At 45.6% G+C, this 18,540-nt stretch overlaps 1 protein-coding gene across 1 annotated transcript in view; it reads left to right on the plus strand.

Annotated features, from left to right (window-relative positions):
* The window catches only part of NEB (nebulin), a 104,837-nt gene extending 86,860 nt beyond the window's left edge, over window positions 1–17,977 (plus strand). The window contains 26 exon segments of the mRNA XM_039554683.1: window positions 225–338; window positions 464–568; window positions 981–1,085; window positions 1,193–1,297; window positions 2,076–2,168; window positions 3,224–3,316; window positions 4,417–4,509; window positions 4,996–5,088; window positions 6,152–6,244; window positions 6,730–6,822; window positions 7,683–7,775; window positions 8,636–8,728; window positions 9,592–9,684; window positions 10,403–10,495; window positions 10,924–11,016; window positions 11,557–11,649; window positions 12,093–12,185; window positions 12,937–13,029; window positions 13,333–13,425; window positions 13,707–13,799; window positions 14,128–14,235; window positions 14,453–14,636; window positions 15,204–15,296; window positions 15,921–16,073; window positions 16,303–16,412; window positions 17,289–17,977. Coding sequence (XP_039410617.1) covers window positions 225–338; window positions 464–568; window positions 981–1,085; window positions 1,193–1,297; window positions 2,076–2,168; window positions 3,224–3,316; window positions 4,417–4,509; window positions 4,996–5,088; window positions 6,152–6,244; window positions 6,730–6,822; window positions 7,683–7,775; window positions 8,636–8,728; window positions 9,592–9,684; window positions 10,403–10,495; window positions 10,924–11,016; window positions 11,557–11,649; window positions 12,093–12,185; window positions 12,937–13,029; window positions 13,333–13,425; window positions 13,707–13,799; window positions 14,128–14,235; window positions 14,453–14,636; window positions 15,204–15,296; window positions 15,921–16,073; window positions 16,303–16,412; window positions 17,289–17,462 — 2,739 coding nt within the window. The 3' untranslated portion in view covers window positions 17,463–17,977.
* Window positions 17,978–18,540: the final 563 nt, after the last annotated feature.

Genomic DNA, 18,540 nt, shown 5'->3' on the forward strand with positions numbered 1-18,540 from the left:
ACTGGTCCTGCTTTGGGATTGGCACTATTCTTGGTTTGGGATTTGTACTGTTCCTGGTTTGGGACTGGCACTATTCCTAGTTTAGAGTTGGTACTATCCCTGCTTTGGGACTGGCGCTGTTCCTGCTTTGGGACTGGCACAATTCCTGGTTTGTGGCTGTGAATCTGGAGCTGCTGAAGCTGTTGCACCCCTTTGCTGTGATCCATTGCTGTGTTCCCCTGCAGAAGGAGTACAAGAAAGCCTTGGAGCTGGAGATCCGCGGGAAGGGCCTGAGCGAGCTGGCCCTGGAGACGCCGGATTTTGTGAGGGCCAAGAACGCCACCGACATTGCCAGCCAGGTCTGTGGCACCCCCCGACTCCCTGAGCTCTTTTTAAAGGAAAATGGAGATTTTTCTGGTTCAACCCAGTGCAAGTTGTTGTGCAGAGATGATCGAGGCACCTAAACGTGAGCTTTGCCCGACAGATCAAATACAAACAATTGGCAGAAATGGAGAAAGCCAACTACACCAGTGTTGTTGATACTCCAGAGATTATTCATGCCCAGCAGGTCAAGAACCTTTCCAGCCAGGTATCTTGAGTGAAGCAATTAATCCTGCTCCTGTGGGAATCCAGGAAATACTAATTGAGCACCCAAATAACCACCTCTCACAACGTTCAGGAGGCACCAGGGAACAAACCTCTCCAGAGCTCTGGAATTCTATGGCAATAATCAAATTAATTTTACTACTGTACCAAGTGACACAATAATTTCTCTTGCTTTGCAAAGCTAATTCTTTTTTAAGCAGATTCTTCTTAATTTCCTACTCCTAAATAACCTGCTGTCTAAAATAAACCTTGCACACAGGCGTAATCTCAGTTTGTATCAGACAGAGAACTCACATCTCCACAAAGATGGGCGCTGTTCAACAAGCAATAACTCCAGTTTGTTTATTGCTGGTTTTGTGTTTTCTATTTTTAATCCATTTGGGCTTTTCCATCAGAAAAAATACAAGGAAGATGCAGAGAAGGACATGCCCTACTATGTGCCTGTGGCTGACACACCAGAAATGCAGCGGGTCCGAGAGAATCAGAAGAACTTCAGCATGGTAAGTACAGAAATTTAAAAAAAAATAGATATATTTCTTATCTTCAAAGGAAACTGAGTGAATTTGTACAGCACAAAGTTAACATCTGACATTTTCCCTTTTCACAGCTTCAATATCAGTCAGACCTACAGAACAGTAAAGGAAAGGTCACAGTGGTACAGGACACCCCAGAAATTCTGAGGGTGAAGGAGAACCAGAAGAATTTCAGCTCGGTATGGTCACCTCTGTCTTCACTTCTCAGCCCAAAAAACAGAGTTTAATATCTTTAATAAAATTACAATTTTTTGGTGCTTCTCCTACAGATAACAGTACATTTAGTTGGGCTTTACAAGGTGCTTTTCCCTGCTGTTTTTGTGGGGTGATTGGCTTCTTTCACAGGCACAGCTGTGATAGAGTTAATCCCTCCTGTCATTAAATTAATATCATTATTGTCCCTTTGTGCTGTTCCCATGCCAGTCCCTCCCTGTCCCTCCTCGTGCTCTGTGTGCCTGAGTCATTGCCCAGTTCCTGTTGCCACAAAGTGCCTCAGGTCTCCTGTGGCATTTTGCCTCCAGCACCATTAGCAAAGTACAAAGTGGAAAATCTTTGTATAAATCAAATTAGAGCAAATAATAACCTTCAATCCTAAAATTAGCCCCTAAGTGTTTTGATTATGGAATCATGGAATGGTTGGAAGGGACCTAAAGCTCGTCTTCTTCCATCCTGCCATGGGCAGGGACTCCTTCCACTATCCCAGGAATATCCCACTGAAATATATTTGATAATTTGACTTATTGTAGAAATAATTTTCTACTTAAAATGCATTAAATATAAAAAAATCAGCTTTTTTTTTCCCACAAATGGTGCTCACTTTGGACACCTTCAGAGAGGCAGTGACCAGAGTGGATCCTCTGGCTCTCAGCTGCTCTGTTGTGTCCAAATTCAGTGTCTGGGAGCAAGAATGTTGTGTTTTGGATGCTTAACCTTGTTGTCTTCATTCTAAACGTTAAGATTTTGTATAAAGAAGATATTGGAACTGGAACTACAATTGAAAAGACCCCAGAGATGCAGAGGGTTAAACGAACCCAGGATAATATCAGCTCGGTACACAAGAATTGGTTTTTGATACTCACTCTACCACTGCTAATTCAACTTGAAATAATACTTTTTTTTAATATTTTTTTCTTTTCTTTACATCTTGCTAACAGTGGTTTGGCAATAACCCACCCAGTTAAGGGTGACTTCCTGAAAGTTTTTGCCCATCCTCGTTACTTTAACAGCAACCTCTCTAATGATTAACATCCCATTTCTTACTTACAACCCATTTCTAAACCATGGAAGCTCTTGTTGTCATTTTGAGCTCATCCCAGATACAGTTTGGACAGGATAAAAACCCATTTATGTTGAGAGGGATGTGTTGAAATATCTATTTCAACCCTGGGGCTCAGCTTTAGGATGAGTTGAGTTTTGAGTATTCCACATGATGAAGATTCCACCACCTGTTCCAGGGTGGGACCATCTCCCAGGAAAAAGTGTTTTACTCTGCTCAGACTGAATTTTCTGGTGATGGTTTTCTAGTTTGTTTTGTCCTGGCAAACTTTGGTGTTATCTAAAAGGTCACAGTACTCTAAAATTGGAATAATTATACTTAGTAATTTTATTTTGAAGCTCCTAAACCTCCTCCATGCTTTTTTTGAATGCTGTTGTCATTTAGTGTCAGGCACTAACTCTGCAGCCAGTTTGTTCATGCAGAATGTGTTCAGTATGTTAAAAATGTTCTTGCGAAAGGCTTTTTTTGTTGTTACCCAAAGCAGAAATGCTTTGGTCACTGCTGAAATGCTGTGAGATGATTCTCACCCTTGTTAAATATGAGGGATTCTCACAGATCCCAAATTCTCCTTTGGTTGGTAGAAAGGCCAAATAGTATCAGGTTCTAAGGAGTTTACCTGGTTTTATAAACCCCTTTCAGTGCCATTCCCAGTGACTCAACAGCTGAAGTTGCCTTGTCACAGATTCCTTGGGAAGGTGAGGGGAAGGTGTTGAATTCCATGAGATCCTTTAAACTTCCCCTCTGCACGAGATCAGGATAAAGCTCTTTATGCACCATGGAATGCTTTCCTGTCAATCCTTTCCTTTCCCTAATTCCTGTGCCCTTGCAGGTGAAGTACAAGGAGAGCATTGGGAAAGGAACTCCCATTCCCGACCTGCCGGAGGTGAAGCGCGTCAAGGAGACCCAGAAGCACATCAGCTCGGTAATGTCCCTGCTCCTGCCCCATCCACAGCCCTGCTCCAGCCTTTTATTGTTGGGAAGGCACCAGCTCTCCCAAATCCCTGTGGCCAGCAGCAGGAAATTGAAATACCTGGATTTTACAGGAATTATCCCACATCGGTCACTGCCTGTGTTCCTTCTGTGGCCGTTTCTAGACACAGAGCTAGAAACTAGAATTACCCAGGTTATGTGTTAAAGTTTGTCTGGGAAAGAAAGGATCAGGGAGACAGAACTTTGTGGAAAAAACCCACAACAATTGGAGCCTTTTTGTGTGACAGTTATAAGGGAAAACAAAACCTTCCCCTATCCAGTCAAGTGTAGATTTTACTTGTGTTTCACAGCTCACTTTTGCACAACTGAGTTGTTTTTCCAAATGATTCCTCATTTTTTCTGGCCTTTTCCATAGGTTCTTTTCCCTTGCTGTGATTGCTTTATTTTTGTATTTGTTTCAATGACATCAAGCAGTGAAATTGTTTTTGTTGGTTTGTTTTGGTACAAGGATTTTACTATTTGCAAGAAGAGCTGTGAGTGCACTTGTCAGGTGTTCTGTTCCCACATGGTTGGGGTTATTCCATAAGCATCTGCTTGCATGAAAAATACAATTTTTTAAAAATCAAATCATTACAGGTTGAATTAAACCTCATAACATGAGGGCTGATACTCAGTTGGTTTTGTTTCCTAGACATTTAACCCAAAGTAAAGCAGTGGTGCAAACAAACAGAAATGAAAATGAATAAAGCCCACAATGAAGTCTTTGTGTGTTGAACAATTGCAGAAAAGGTTAAACTGTTTATTAATCCCATAAAGAAATGCTGACTGCCTGAAAAGTAATTCTGTTATATTTCCTAAACTAAGATAAAAAATAAAATGCCCCTCTCCAGGTTGGGTCAGGGGAATATTTGTGTCCTTTAAATGAAGGCACATTGAAGGCAAATTACTCTGAGCTGGTGGCTGTGCTGATAAAGACACTGAGTAATGTGAATTGTGCCCTTATTTCTGTGTAATCCCAGTTTGTAATCCCAGTAAACAGGTCAGAGGTGTCTCCAAAGGTGGTCTCACCCCGCTGGTGCTTGTGTCCCACAGGTGTTGTACAAGGAGGAGCTGGGCACAGGCACCCCCACGCCTGTGACCCCAGAAATGGAGCGAGTCAAACGCAACCAGGAGCAGATTAGCTCGGTATTTACACCTTGGAGGAGTTATAACAACATCTGTGTTGTTATAATCCTGTGCTCATAACATCCTAACCTTGTTCTTCCTCAGGGGTTTAGTCCTGGCTTTGCCCTGGCAGGATTTTAACTCATTGATCTTCCACTGTTTGTGCTTTTGGGGGTTTTACACCTTGATGTGCTTTTCTTCTAAGAACAAACCTGCCTGATAATAATACTGGCATTTCCTGAACTAAGCTGGGCAGCAGAACATCCCTTTGGAGCTGTGGTGTTTCTCCCCATGTCTGTTTTACCCTGGGCCTTTATCTCCTCTCTGCAGTCACCTATTGACAGAATAATCCACCACAGCCTCTTCCTTAATCTTTGCCTCTGGAACAAGTGTGCCATGAATCCCAAGTGATCCTAACACTAAACATAATCCCATAAACGGTGGGATTTGGTGGGTTTGGCCTGTGCTGAGTGGGGGTTTTTGTGGCAATGCTGTTGTCCCTCACAGGTGTTGTACAAGGAGGGTTTAGGGGCTGGCACTGCGACACCGGTGACGCCGGAGATGGAGCGAGTCCGACGGAACCAGGAGCACATTAGCTCGGTACTGAGGGATAAACCACACCTTCCTCCCCTTCCAAACCCAACCCCAACCCCCTTTAAGTCTTCCATGTCACATTCCTTCAATCCTTGGGTGAGCTGTGAGCAACTCTTCCTTAATCAAACCACCAAAGCCCTGTCAGGATCCTGATGTTTGCATTTTCCCCTCAATTTCATCCATGCTGTTGTTCCAGCTGGGAGATTCTAACCTCACTAATTAAAGCACTGGAGCGGGGCCTTCTTTTGCTTCCCAAGGAAATATTAATTGTGGGAGCAGTGTCACTGCTCCTCAGGAGCAGAGTCCACCCTTGCAGCACCTCCAGGCTCACCTCTGCCAATGGAAAATGGACTCAACCCTTCCCGAGTCACAGGATCAGGGAATGGTTTGGGTTGGAAGCACTGAGATGTCTCTGCCTGTTCCTGCTGTGCTGGGGCTCTCCTGTGTCCCAAGGTCTTTGTGAGGAGCCCGGGTGGCATTCCCAGGTCACAGCAGTGAGGGAGCATCAGGAACATTCGGTGTAGATGGGAAAATTGCTGTAGGAGTGAAGTCCTGTGTGGAATTCCTACTCCTGGCACATCCACTCAGATGAGCACTGTGCTGCCACTTCGTTCTCTATTTCTGTTTCCATTTGTGACCCATTTGGGTTCACTCTGCCCCAATCCCACCAGGAATTCAGTTCTGGCAGAAATCCCTGGGACAGTGACAGGCACTTCCCTGGCTTGGGCTCCCTGCAGCTCCCTCAGCCTGGCTGGAACTCTGAGGCAAAGCTGCCACATCTGGAGCTGGAGTAGGGAAAACCCTTTGCCAGGGAATTTTCAGGAGCCTGGGAACATTCCAGCAGCTCTGGCCTGGGTGGGATGACAGCAACATTACCTGGTTATTTTTATTAAGGTTTTTTTTGCTGGGTTTTGACCAAGGCTAGAAAAACTCTTATTTTTCACACTTTGCAGTTTCACGATATTCAATTATTTCTCTTCTCTCTCTCCTCCCTGTCCTCCCCTTTCCTTTCCTTTCCTTCCCTTTCATTTTATTTTATTTTTATTTTATTACTCCCTGCTGCCCACAGGTGTTGTACAAGGAGGGGCTGGGGGTTGGCACCCCAGTTCCTGTCACTCCTGAGATGGAGAGGGTCAAACGCAACCAGGAGAACTTTAGCTCGGTATCTTTTTATCCTTTCAGAAAAAACCCAGTTCCCTGTGGCTATTTAACACCTGCAAACTTTAAATCCTCTCAAATTAACTTATAAAAAAATCCCCTTTCTGCTGTTATGTTTTTAGGTACAATATTTTATATGCTTATGTTTGAAAATATTTTTCTTATGATTTTAACACTTGTTGCTTCATGTGCATTATTTTTTTTCCTGAAGTTTAAGCTATTTTGTATTTTTAAACCTTTTTTTTCTTAAATTTGCTGACTTCCCATCCTGTAATACTTTGTTCCTCCACTGCAGCCTCTGCAAGCAGTTGGATGTGTGTTCCCACACGTCCCTTCCTCTGAATTTATCACATTTAATAACTGATTTACACTCCCTAATTTTTTCTGCTTTCTAGTACATTTAGTGGGCATAAAATTCTGTGAATTCCCTTCATAAAGTGCAGATTTTTTCTGACTTTACCTCTTTTTGACTGCCCTGTTGCCCCACAGGTGTTGTACAAGGAGGAGCTGGGGACAGGAACCCCCACCCCTGTCACTCCTGAGATTGAGAGGGTCAAACGCAATCAAGAAAACTTTAGCTCGGTATTTTTTCATTTCAAAAGCCAAAAAAATCCCTTTTAATCTTTTTAAAAATAATCTTAACCCCAGAATAATTGACTGACACAAGACCATCCCATTCCTTGTGTTTTGCCCTTTTTCCTTTGTAATCACTGCCTTATTTTGATTCCATCCATCCCACTGGTGAGTTTAGATTCCTTCCTCCCATCTTTTTCCTGACATATTTTTTCTGATCTGCTTTTCCTTTTATTGATCTCTTCACTCCTTGATTCTTTCCCCCCCTGGTTTTCCCATGTATAAAATGTCAGCTCTTCAGTGCCTGACCCAACTGCGTGGCCGTGCCCTGAGCTCTGATCCCTGAGCCTGCTGGGCTGGGTGTGGGATGGGGAAACCAACTGCACTTGGTGCCTGGATTCCTCCTGGGTTGCATTTGGTGCCTTTTCCCTTGGGAATTGTTGCAGGGAGATGCTGGCAGTGCTCTGGGGGTGTTGGCAGGGTTGGAATGTGTGGAAAAGGTGAGGGAAGAGCCTTGGAAAACAGGAGAGCACTAGGAATTATATGTGTGTAAGGTAGAAAATTATAGATTGATTGATAAATAGATTGATATATTTTATGTATTATACAACTATATAATACATAAAATAAATAATAATATCTATAATAATGATAAGGAATATATATTTCATAAATAATTAATATATAAATATGTGCATTTTCCCAATATCCCACCTAAATCCACCTCCTTTCAGCCTCGGCCATATCAGAGTTTTAAATTAGTTTTTATTTCTGGGGATTTTTAACCCAGGATGTGTCAGGAGCCCCTCTCTGCTGGGCTGATGCTTTTGGTGCTGCTTTGATTCTGTTTTTTCCCCGTTGCCCCACAGGTGTTGTACAAGGAGGAGCTGGGGACAGGAACCCCCACCCCTGTCACTCCTGAGATTGAGAGGGTCAAACGCAATCAAGAAAACTTTAGCTCGGTATTTTTTCATTTTAAAGGCCAAAAAAATCCCTTTTCATCTTTTTAAAAATAATCTTAACCCCAGAATAATTGACTGACACAAGACCATCCCATTCCTTGTGTTTTGCCATTTTTCCTTTGTAATCACTGCCTTATTTTGATTCCATCCATCCCACTGGTGAGTTTAGATTCCTTCCTCCCATCTTTTTCCTGACATATTTTTTCTGATCTGCTTTTCCTTTTATTGATCTCTTCAATCCTTGATTCTTTCCCCCCCTGGTTTTCCCATGTATAAAATGTCAGCTCTTCAGTGCCTGACCCAACTGCGTGGCCGTGCCCTGAGCTCTGATCCCTGAGCCTGCTGGGCTGGGTGTGGGATGGGGAAACCAACTGCACTTGGTGCCTGGATTCCTCCTGGGTTGCATTTGGTGCCTTTTCCCTTGGGAATTGTTGCAGGGAGATGCTGGCAGTGCTCTGGGGGTGTTGGCAGGGTTGGAATGTGTGGAAAAGGTGAGGGAAGAGCCTTGGAAAACAGGAGAGCACTAGGAATTATATGTGTGTAAGGTAGAAAATTATAGATTGATTGATAAATAGATCGATATATTTTATGTATTATACAACTATATAATACATAAAATAAATAATAATATCTATAATAATGATAAGGAATATATATTTCATAAATAATTAATATATAAATATGTGCATTTTCCCAATATCCCACCTAAATCCACCTCCCTTCAGCCTCGGCCATATCAGAGTTTTAAATTAGCTTTTATTTCTGGGGATTTTTAACCCAGGATGTGTCAGGAGCCCCTCTCTGCTGGGCTGATGCTTTTGGTGCTGCTTTGATTCTGTTTTTTCCCCGTTGCCCCACAGGTGTTGTACAAGGAGGAGCTGGGGACAGGAACCCCCACCCCTGTCACTCCTGAGATTGAGAGGGTCAAACGCAATCAAGAAAACTTTAGCTCGGTATTTTTTCATTTCAAAAGCCAAAAAAATCCCTTTTAATCTTTTTAAAAATAATCTTAACCCCAGAATAATTGACTGACACAAGACCATCCCATTCCTTGTGTTTTGCCATTTTTCCTTTGTAATCACTGCCTTATTTTGATTCCATCCATCCCACTGGTGAGTTTAGATTCCTTCCTCCCATCTTTTTCCTGTCATATTTTTTCTGATCTGTTTTTCCTTTTATTAATCACTTCACTCCTTGATTCTTTCCCCCCCTGGTTTTCCCATGTATAAAATGTCAGCTCTTCAGTGCCTGACCCAACTGCGTGGCCGTGCCCTGAGCTCTGATCCCTGAGCCTGCTGGGCTGGGTGTGGGATGGGGAAACCAACTGCACTTGGTGCCTGGATTCCTCCTGGGTTGCATTTGGTGCCTTTTCCCTTGGGAATTGTTGCAGGGAGACGCTGGCAGTGCTCTGGGGGTGTTGGCAGGGTTGGAATGTGTGGAAAAGGTGAGGGAAGAGCCTTGGAAAACAGGAGAGCACTAGGAATTATATGTGTGTAAGGTAGAAAATTATAGATTGATATATATATATATAGATTGATATATTTTATGTATTGTATAATTATAAAATACATAAAATAAATAATAATATCTATAATAATGATAAGGAATATATATTTCATAAATAATTAATATATAAATATGTGCATTTTCCCAATATCCCACCTAAATCCACCTCCCTTCAGCCTCGGCCATATCAGAGTTTTAAATTAGTTTTTATTTCTGGGATTTTTAACCCAGGATGTGTCAGGAGCCCCTCTCTGCTGGGCTGATGCTTTTGGTGCTGCTTTGATTCTGTTTTTTCCCCGTTGCCCCACAGGTGTTGTACAAGGAGGAGCTGGGGACAGGAACCCCCACCCCTGTCACTCCTGAGATTGAGAGGGTCAAACGCAATCAAGAAAACTTTAGCTCGGTATTTTTTTCATTTCAAAAGCAAAAAAAAAAAAAAAAAAAATCCCTCTTAATCAATTTTAAAATACTTCTTAACCCACACAACAATATTCTTGTTTCCTTATAATCGACTTACCCAAAAAATAATAGCCTGCTCCCTCTCAGGTTTTTTTTCCTCCATAATTATTACTTACATTGTTCTTATTCCCTTTTTTTAATTACATCATTTTAGTAATTGAATTCCACCTTTTAGAGTGTGATTACTTTTTTTTTTTTAACTCTTAAAAAACCCACCCCGTTTTCCTTAATTATTCCCAAGGGTCCTTTTTTTAACTCTTAAAAATCCACCTTGTTTCCTTTATTTAGTCTCAGCCTTTCTCTTTTTTTAACTCTTAGAAATCCACCCTATTTTCCTTGTTTAGTCCCACCTTCAGTGTTGTTCCATGCAGTGAATTTCCCCCTGATTTTCCTCATTTTATACACGAGCACTAAACCTTGGCTGGCTGGGGTGGGCTCAGTGGGATCTGCTGTGCTGGGAGAGGAACCACAACTGCTTTATTTGGTACTTTTTTGCTGCTTTCACAGCTTTCATTGCTCAGTTTTGTGTCCAGGTGCTGAGCAGTGTCGGTGGTTTGGAGCAGGATTTCACTTCTCTCTTCCATCCCAAACTTTCTCTCCAAGCGAAGGCTCCGTGTCCCGGTTTTTTCCCCATCCCTGACCTCGCCCTTGTTATCCCGCAGGTTCTGTACCGGGAGGAGCTGGGCACGGGCACCCCAATCCCGGTCACTCCCGAGCTGGAGAGGGTCAAACGCAACCAGGAGCACCTGAGCTCGGTATTGTGTGGAGGAGGAGTTTTCCCTTTAACTCCACTCAACCAAAATCCTTAACCTTTGTTAAAACGGCACCAAAATTCCTCTTTTTTTTCCATATAATCAACTGATAATCACATCCTCTCTTCCTCACTGTGTTTTCCAACGTTACTGACCTCCCACTTCTTCACTGATGCAATTATTTACAAATATTTACGTTGTTCTAAATATTTTTAACTCTTTTGTTCCCTGTTCCAATTTCCTTTTTCCTTTCTATGTGGGGGTTTTTTATGTATAAAATCTTGATGCCTTGTTTCAACCGTGGAAGAGGGAGGAGGGTGTGACTTCCCAGGAGGCTGCAGTGGGGGTCTGAAAGCTCCCATTGCCCAGGAAATTTTGGATTTAATGATTTTTGAGTCGCTGATGCTTTTGGACGGTCTCTTGTTGTGCAGGTGTTGTACAAAGAGAGCGTGGGGACAGGGACCCCCACTCCTGTCACCCCCGAGATGGAGAGGGTCAAACGCAACCAGGAGATTTGCAGCTCGGTACTTTGCCAAGAGCAACACTTCCCTTTAACTCTTTAAACGCGGAGTTAAATCCTTTTAACTCTTTCGAAGCACTTTTTAACCGTTTGGAGAAGTGGCTTTGTCCCCAGGTAACGCTGGCCCTGCTCTAAAGCAGCGCAGAGCAGGGCTCACTTCTCACTCGTGGCTTTCTCAGGTTGAAATGTTAACTTGGTTCAGTTGATCTTGGTTTTAAGAGCGATTTTAATGTCCTGTTCTAATCCTAAACCCGCTCAAGCTCCTCTCCTTTCCTCTGCAGTGCTGACATTTATTTTAAAGCAGTTAATTGAATTTTCTGGCCGTGCTCAGCCCCTCCGGTGGGATTTTGTGCTCTTTGATGCAGTACTTACACCATTTATCACCAGTAGTTCAAGCCAGCCTGCCAAACTACTTCTCTACTAAAACAGTGCCCAGGATCCGCTTTAAAAACACCTGGGAAACTAAATCCAAGGGAAAAGAAACGTGTCGGGAGAGCTGTTTCTTGACTGTCCCTTTCTCTGGCTCCTTTCTCTCGCCTCACAGGTGTTGTATAAGGAAAACATAGGGAAAGCCACCCCCACCCCCGTCACTCCCGAGATGGAGAGAGTCAAACGCAATCAAGAGATCATCAGCTCGGTACTTCCACCAGGAAACGTTCCTGAAGATCGGAGTGAAGTGTTTAACCCGGCTGGAGCATCAGCACCCCGTGCTTATTAACCCCTTAAATGACTGTGCCCCGAGGCCCCGCCCCGCGCTCGCACACAAACGGCACCAGCTGCTCTTTAACGCTGCCCCAGGCAGGCGCTGACTAGGAAATGATCCCTTTGGGGATGGATGATGTTCTCCTGCTGAATTTTTGAACCCTTTCTCACTCCACCTGTGCTTTGATGCCAATGATTGCAGCCAGGGCGGGTTCCTGCATCCCAGATTAATGGCAACGCTCCAATTCCTCCTCCTGTGCCACAGCTCTAACTCCGTGTAACGACTCCAAAGCTGTTTTGTGTGTTCTGCTTTTTGGTGTTTTTTTGTTTTTTCTTTTCCTCTTTAATGACCTTTGGATATTCCCTTGTATCCTGTAGGTTTTGTACAAGGAAAATGTGGGGAAGGTGACCCCAACCCCCATCACCCCCGAGATGGAGAGAGTCAAACGCAACCAAGAGATCATTAGCTCGGTACCTTCCCAGAGATTTCTGGCTTCCTTTGTGCTTAAACTTAATCAAGTAACAGCCTAACTCCCACCCAGAGCTGGTTTTAAATTAAAAATAGATGTATTTCTTTTTTTCTGCACATTAATTGCTCCTTCTAAACCCAAATTACTTCAGTCTTAACGGTGTGATCCAGAATTTTAGGCCTTTTTTACAACTTGGTTTGTGAATTTGGGGGCTCTATCCAGACCATCTCAAGAGCTTGGATCCCTTGCTGGGGATCAGGGAATGTTTGGGTTGGAAGGGACATAAAGCTCACTTCATTCCCTTACCTTCCACTAGCCCAGGCTTTCCAGGGATATTCAGGTTTCTCTCTGTGTTCAGTGTTTCACCTTTCATGGGATTTTCAGGTGGATTTGACTTCAGGGAAAAACACCCATCCCTGACACCATTATTGGGGCAGTGTGGCAACAAAACTTCCCCCTCCCTCCCAAAAAGATCAGGAGTTGCTTCAAATATAGATAAAAAAGCAGATAAAACATTTCTGGACCAGCTTTGTAGGGCCAGAGGCACTTCCTGAGCCTCTGGAGCCACCCTACACCTGGATAGAGCCCTTAACCACGAATGCCAGCTTTCCTCTCCACTCCCTGTTCCTCACCCCTCCTGCAGCACTAAATGTTTGATGTTTTGAAATCTGGTAACAAAGTAATAATTTGGGTTCCACCCCTCGTGCTTTGGGGTTGTTGAAGACGCCGGGTCCCTGTTCTGTGTCCCGCAGGTGTTGTACAAAGAGAACGTGGGGCAGGCGACCCCCACGCCGGTCACTCCCGAGATGGAGCGAGTCAAACGCACCCAGGAGCAGATTAGCTCGGTATTTTCCCAGGAAAACTCTTCCCAAACCTCCCACTGCAGTGGTTAACACCAGAGGATGTCATAGAGCTCTTCTCAATAACCTCACTCTGCCTGGTTTTATTTAACCCTCTAATTTTTTTTTCTCTAAAAAGTCACCTCTGAAGTACTGTGGCTTTAAAGGGGTTTTTTGTCATTTAACTCGTTAATACGATTTCTCCTGACTTTTTTTTTTCTTTCCTAACGGCTGGTGTGGAGTCTAAAAGCAGTAACATCCCAGTTGTGGAGTTGTGCCTTGGTGACTGGGTTCTTTTGTGGTCTGTAGGTTGCATACAGGGAAGGTTTAGGGAAGGCCACTCCCAGCCCGCTCACTCCGGAGATGGAAAGAGTCAAGCGGAACCAGGAACAAATCAGCTCGGTACTGAAAGCACAGCCAAGCACCTTGTGTCAAAAATAACCATCCTGAGCCAAACTCCACCTAATTCAGCTTTATCTTCCCAGTTTTCCTTATTTTTGCCTATTTTCCCTTTGACTTTTTTTTTTTTTTTTTTTACCTTTTGCCAATAACTTTTCAGCTGCTTTGTTTCCTGAGATCTTTCCCACTCTGCAGGGCTGAGTTTGCTTGAACACTAACCCCACTCCCAGGAACAGCTGGAATTCTTCCAGTCTGAGCTGTGTCCACGTGTCTGTGCCCTGCAGGTGCTGTACAAGGAGCAAATGGCCAAGGGAACTCCGACCCCACTGACCCCAGAGATGGAGAGAGCCAAGCGCAACCAGGAGAACATCAGCTCGGTGGGTGCTGCTCGGGGAGGGAAAACACAGGAAAAGAACATTACATCCCTGAAATCCTCACTCAGATGGGAGAGATTTGGAAGGATATTGGAACCACAGGGAATTCTTTAACACTTCCTGGTGCAATCAAGTATTTCTATGGTGAACTGGGTTAGTTTGGGGTTTTTAAACAGTTAAATTTCAAATTATTGCCATAATACTCTGGGATGTATAAAATGATGGTTCTTCTGTAACAGTCTCATAAAAAAATGTGTAAGATCATCTGGGACTGGCCCTTCTTTGCCAAGCTGGTGCTCCACAGGTAAATCCTGTCCTCCTCCCCCGGCAGGTTCTTTACTCTGACAGCTTCCGGAAGCAAGTCCAAGGAAAAGCCGCCTACGTCCTGGACACCCCAGAGATGCGGCGCGTGCGGGAGACCCAGAAACACATCTCCACTGTAAGAGCACTTCCAGAGGTGTCCTTACCCTGGGAGGGGCGTGAGATAGAAAAATAACCCAGGCTGGCAGCAAGGACAGTGTGTCCTGCCAGGTTCGGTTATCCAAGTCCCAAGTTTGGGATTAGGCTCTCTCAAGAATGGGAAAGCCAAAGTTCAGGAGCTCCCTGTTGGAAATGCCCCCGAGGGATGCAGGAATCACAATCATTTGGAATTGCAGGTGAAGTACCACGAGGACTTTGAGAAGAGCAAAGGGAGCTTCACGCCCGTGGTCACCGACCCCATCACGGAGCGTGTGAAGAAGAACATGCAGGACTTCAGTGACATCAGCTACAGGGGCATCCAGAGGAGGGTGGTGGAGATGGAGCGGAAACGCGTGGACCAGGACCAGGAGAACATCACCGGTGAGGAGACCTGGGCACATCTGTTACACAAGCACAGCTGGAGGAGGGGTGTAACTTCAGCTCAGCCACATCAACTCAAATTCATCATCACTCGGAGATGTTCTCATCCACGTCCTTTTGGAAAATACTCTCTCACAGCAGCTGTAAAGCACCTGTGACCTGCTGTCCCCACACTTAAAATGTCACACTGGCCTTACTTCTATTTTTAACTTCATCTCTAATTCACAGAGAAATGCCTTGCTGTAGATTGATTGTCAAAAAGCCAAATCTGTGCTATAGAATTGAGCAGCCCTAATTTATAAAATAAGGGTGATTTTTCAAACAATCCCTAACTGGTTTGGGGTGGAGAGACCTTAAAACTCACCCAGTTCCACCCTGCCATGGGCAGGGACACCTTCCACTATCCCAGGGTGCTCCAAGCCCCAGTGTCCAACCTGGCCTTGGGCACTCCCAGGGCAGGGGAGGACACAGCTCCTGTTCTGCTGGCCAGGCCAGCCTGTGCTGCTTAGGCTTTCCCAGAGCTGCCCAAGCTCCAGCCTCTCCTCAGGAAGTGCTGTTTTCCTGCAGGGCTCCGGGTATGGAGAACCAACCCTGGCTCCGTCTTTGACTACGACCCTGCCGAGGACAACATCCAGTCCCGGAGCCTGCACATGATCTCAGGTGTGTCAGGCTCCACCGGGGCACAGTGGGATTTAAACTCCTGTAGAAGTGTGGTTTGGGGGCCAAACAGAGCTGAGACTTTACAAGTGACACAGGGAACAGAGGAGAAATTGGCTGTAGCTGCTCCTCACCAGTATAACTTATATTCAAAAAATACATTATTAATCTTCCTCTCATAAAATGATCCAACAGAGGCAGGAGGAGGATTGTTTATATGACCCACAGCTGCCAGGATACAACATATGCTTCCTTTTGAGATTATTCAAAGTGCTGTTCTCAGTTACCTTTCTTTTAACTCCTGCCTGACAGGAAAAATACCTGGAGGGTAGAAAAGTCTTGGGGATGGCTCAGAGCTGTGTCAGGAAGGAAAGCACAGGATAGTGAGAATAAAAATTTTGGAAGCAGCTAGGACTAAGGGGAAAGAGGCTGGAGAAAGGATAAGAATATTGTGGATATTGAAGAGTAAAATTTCAGTGTGGTATCCATGGAATGCTGGGAAATCCCACTAGGGAACCATGAAACGACACTGGGATCATGGAGAAAGTTGAGCTTAGCAGGGCTGGGTTCTGTGAGCTCTCAGCTCCGGGGCTGGTGACTGTCCCTGCTGTCCCCCTGTGCCCGCAGTCCAGGCGCAGCGCCGCAGCCGCGAGCACTCGCGCTCCGCCAGCGCCCTGAGCATCAGCGGCGCCGCCGACGAGAAATCCGAGCCCTCGGACGGCACCGACCAGCGCCTGTCCTACTACAGCAACGGGGGCTTCTTCAGCGCCACGGCCACAGGTACGGGGACACCCTGTGGGGACAGACGGGACCCCAGCTGCTCGTGGGACTGCGCTCAGCAATTCCCAGAGCCGGGAAAAGCCTCATCTCCAAAGGGCTGGGTTGCGCTCAAGCAACAGCTGTAAATGTGCATTTTAAACTGCCTTTGGCCCAGCCCAGCGGCCTGTATCCAGAACAGCTCTATCACAATTCCTTAAAAAACACCAGGAACTCTCTTCTCCCTTTGCAGTGGGCTACAAGCAGGTGAAGACCATTGAGTTGCCACAGCAACGCTCGTCCTCAGTCGCCACGCAGCAAACCACGGTGTCCTCGGTGCCTTCCCACCCTTCCACTGCTGGGGTGAGTAACCCTGATTGCTCCCTGCGGTGAGGAGACAGCCCCAGAGAGAATGTGGCTGCCTGCAGGAGTCACAGCCCACGGGGAGCACTAATTAATAGCATTAATCCAAGACTGAGTTGGTAACATTCCAATCCACGGGGCTGAAGCTCTGTATGAAAACAGGTGAAGGTGTAACAGTGACTGAAGGGGGACAGACCCTCCCCTGTGCCTGGAAACACTGAATTAGCAGTTGGAAACTCTGAATGAGCTCTTCTTCCTACTTCACACTTGAAAATTTAGGAGTGGGAAGAAGTGCTCATTCAGAGATTGCCTCGGGAGCAGGTGCTGGACAGTGGGAATGGCACTGCCTCCAAAAATTGCTGGGAGGTAACAAAAGTTACAGGTGGAGCTGATGCTGCTCAACCCTCAGTCAGCATCACCAGCAGCCCCAGGGGTTGTGGAACTCAGGCACCAAGGTGCTCAGGGAGGGAGAAGCAGCCAGGACATTTGAAGGAGCAGCCAGACCCTGCTGTGACGCCAATTCCAAATCCTGGCTGTCGGTGTTTGACCCTGTCCCCTCTGGCTCTGGCAGGAGACATTCCAAGTCATGTCAGGGTTTGACCATATCCCTTGGTGTCCCCTCTGTCCTGCAGACGAGGTTCTGTCCCCTGTCAGGGTTTGACCATGTCCTCAGTGTCCCTGCAGAAGGCATTAAGAGCCACGTCCCGGTTTGATCGTGTCCTTTTTGTCCCATGTCAGGGTGTGACCGTGTCCCTTTTGTCTCCTCTGTGTCCCAAGACACTCAGGGCCATGTAAGGCTTTGACCAGGTCCCTTTGTGTCCCCGAAGCCATTGTGTGTCCTGTCAGGCTTTGACCATGGCCCTTGTGTCCCTGCAGAAGACGTTCCGGGCCATGTACGACTACACGGCGGCCGACGCGGACGAGGTGTCCTTCAAGGATGGGGACACCATCGTCAACGTGCAGGCCATCGACGAGGGCTGGATGTACGGCACGGTCCAGAGGACTGGCAAGACCGGGATGCTCCCGGCCAACTATGTGGAGGCCGTGTGAGCCCAGCCTGCCCCAGGGCTGGGACACCTCCCCCAGGGCCTCCTGTCCCTGGGAACCGCAACAGGAATAACTGCAGAGCAAGATCCACCTGGAGTATCTCACAAGGTTTGGTGAAGTACCTCTAAGCACATCCTGCCTTTCTCCCTGTCCAAAAAACTCCCAACTATTGTCTGGAATTTCAAACATTTCATCACACTCTGTAATGAGACACTACACAACTCAGCATCTCCAAAATTCTGTTACTAAAGACTAACACACACTTTGCTTTATTCATTCTCCCCCAAAGAGAGAATTTTTCTGGGCTGTTCTAAAACGTTTGAATCTCTTCACTTCCTTTTCCATATAAGCCACGTTTAAGCTTTGTATTTCAAACCAATTTGGGGAGGGAAAAGCAACCACCCCTCCCCCTCCTGCTTGCTGAGCTCTCATGAATGTGTTGTCCTGCAACTGTTCTGGGGGCAAAAGCTGTGATTTCTTGTAAATTAGTGATGAATAAAGCTGAGGTTTCTGCAGTATGGATGGATTCACTGGTGCTGGAAGCAGGGACTGATCCCAAAAACTGGCTTTGCTCAGGAAACTTGGCTGAGGGAGGGAAGGACTTGGATCTGGACAGGTTATTTCACACCTGAACATCATTTTTTGCTTCATCTACTCCAGCACCTGGTACCAGCCACTCCCCAGGAAAGAAGGGAATAAAATTCCTTGGATACCGTGTCTAAGATAAGCCTAAATCCAAGTTAACAGCAGGAGCTGTAGCATTACCCCTGAGGAGTTCATAGCTCAGAGGGAATTCCCAGCACAGCCAGCCTGGAAGGGAAATGTCCTTCCCAAGGCAGGACTCGGGACTGGCAGCACTGGGAGTTGGGATTAAAACCCTTTCCATGTGTGAGGAACATCCTTACCTGTGCAGGGCAGGGGCTGTAAAGCTGAGCACTCCTAAGGAGGCAGATCTGGAACCACATTAACATTATCAGGAAAACAAGAAAAGCCCCAGAGAACTGTTCCTGTTACAGCTCCAGGCTGTTTGTCTTGTCCCCTTTCTCCATGAGACACAAACAGAGCAAAAAATACTCAGAGT

Source organism: Corvus cornix, chromosome 7, assembly GCF_000738735.6.
Source record: "Corvus cornix cornix isolate S_Up_H32 chromosome 7, ASM73873v5, whole genome shotgun sequence".
In the NCBI taxonomy this organism is placed as follows: Eukaryota; Metazoa; Chordata; class Aves; order Passeriformes; family Corvidae; genus Corvus; species Corvus cornix.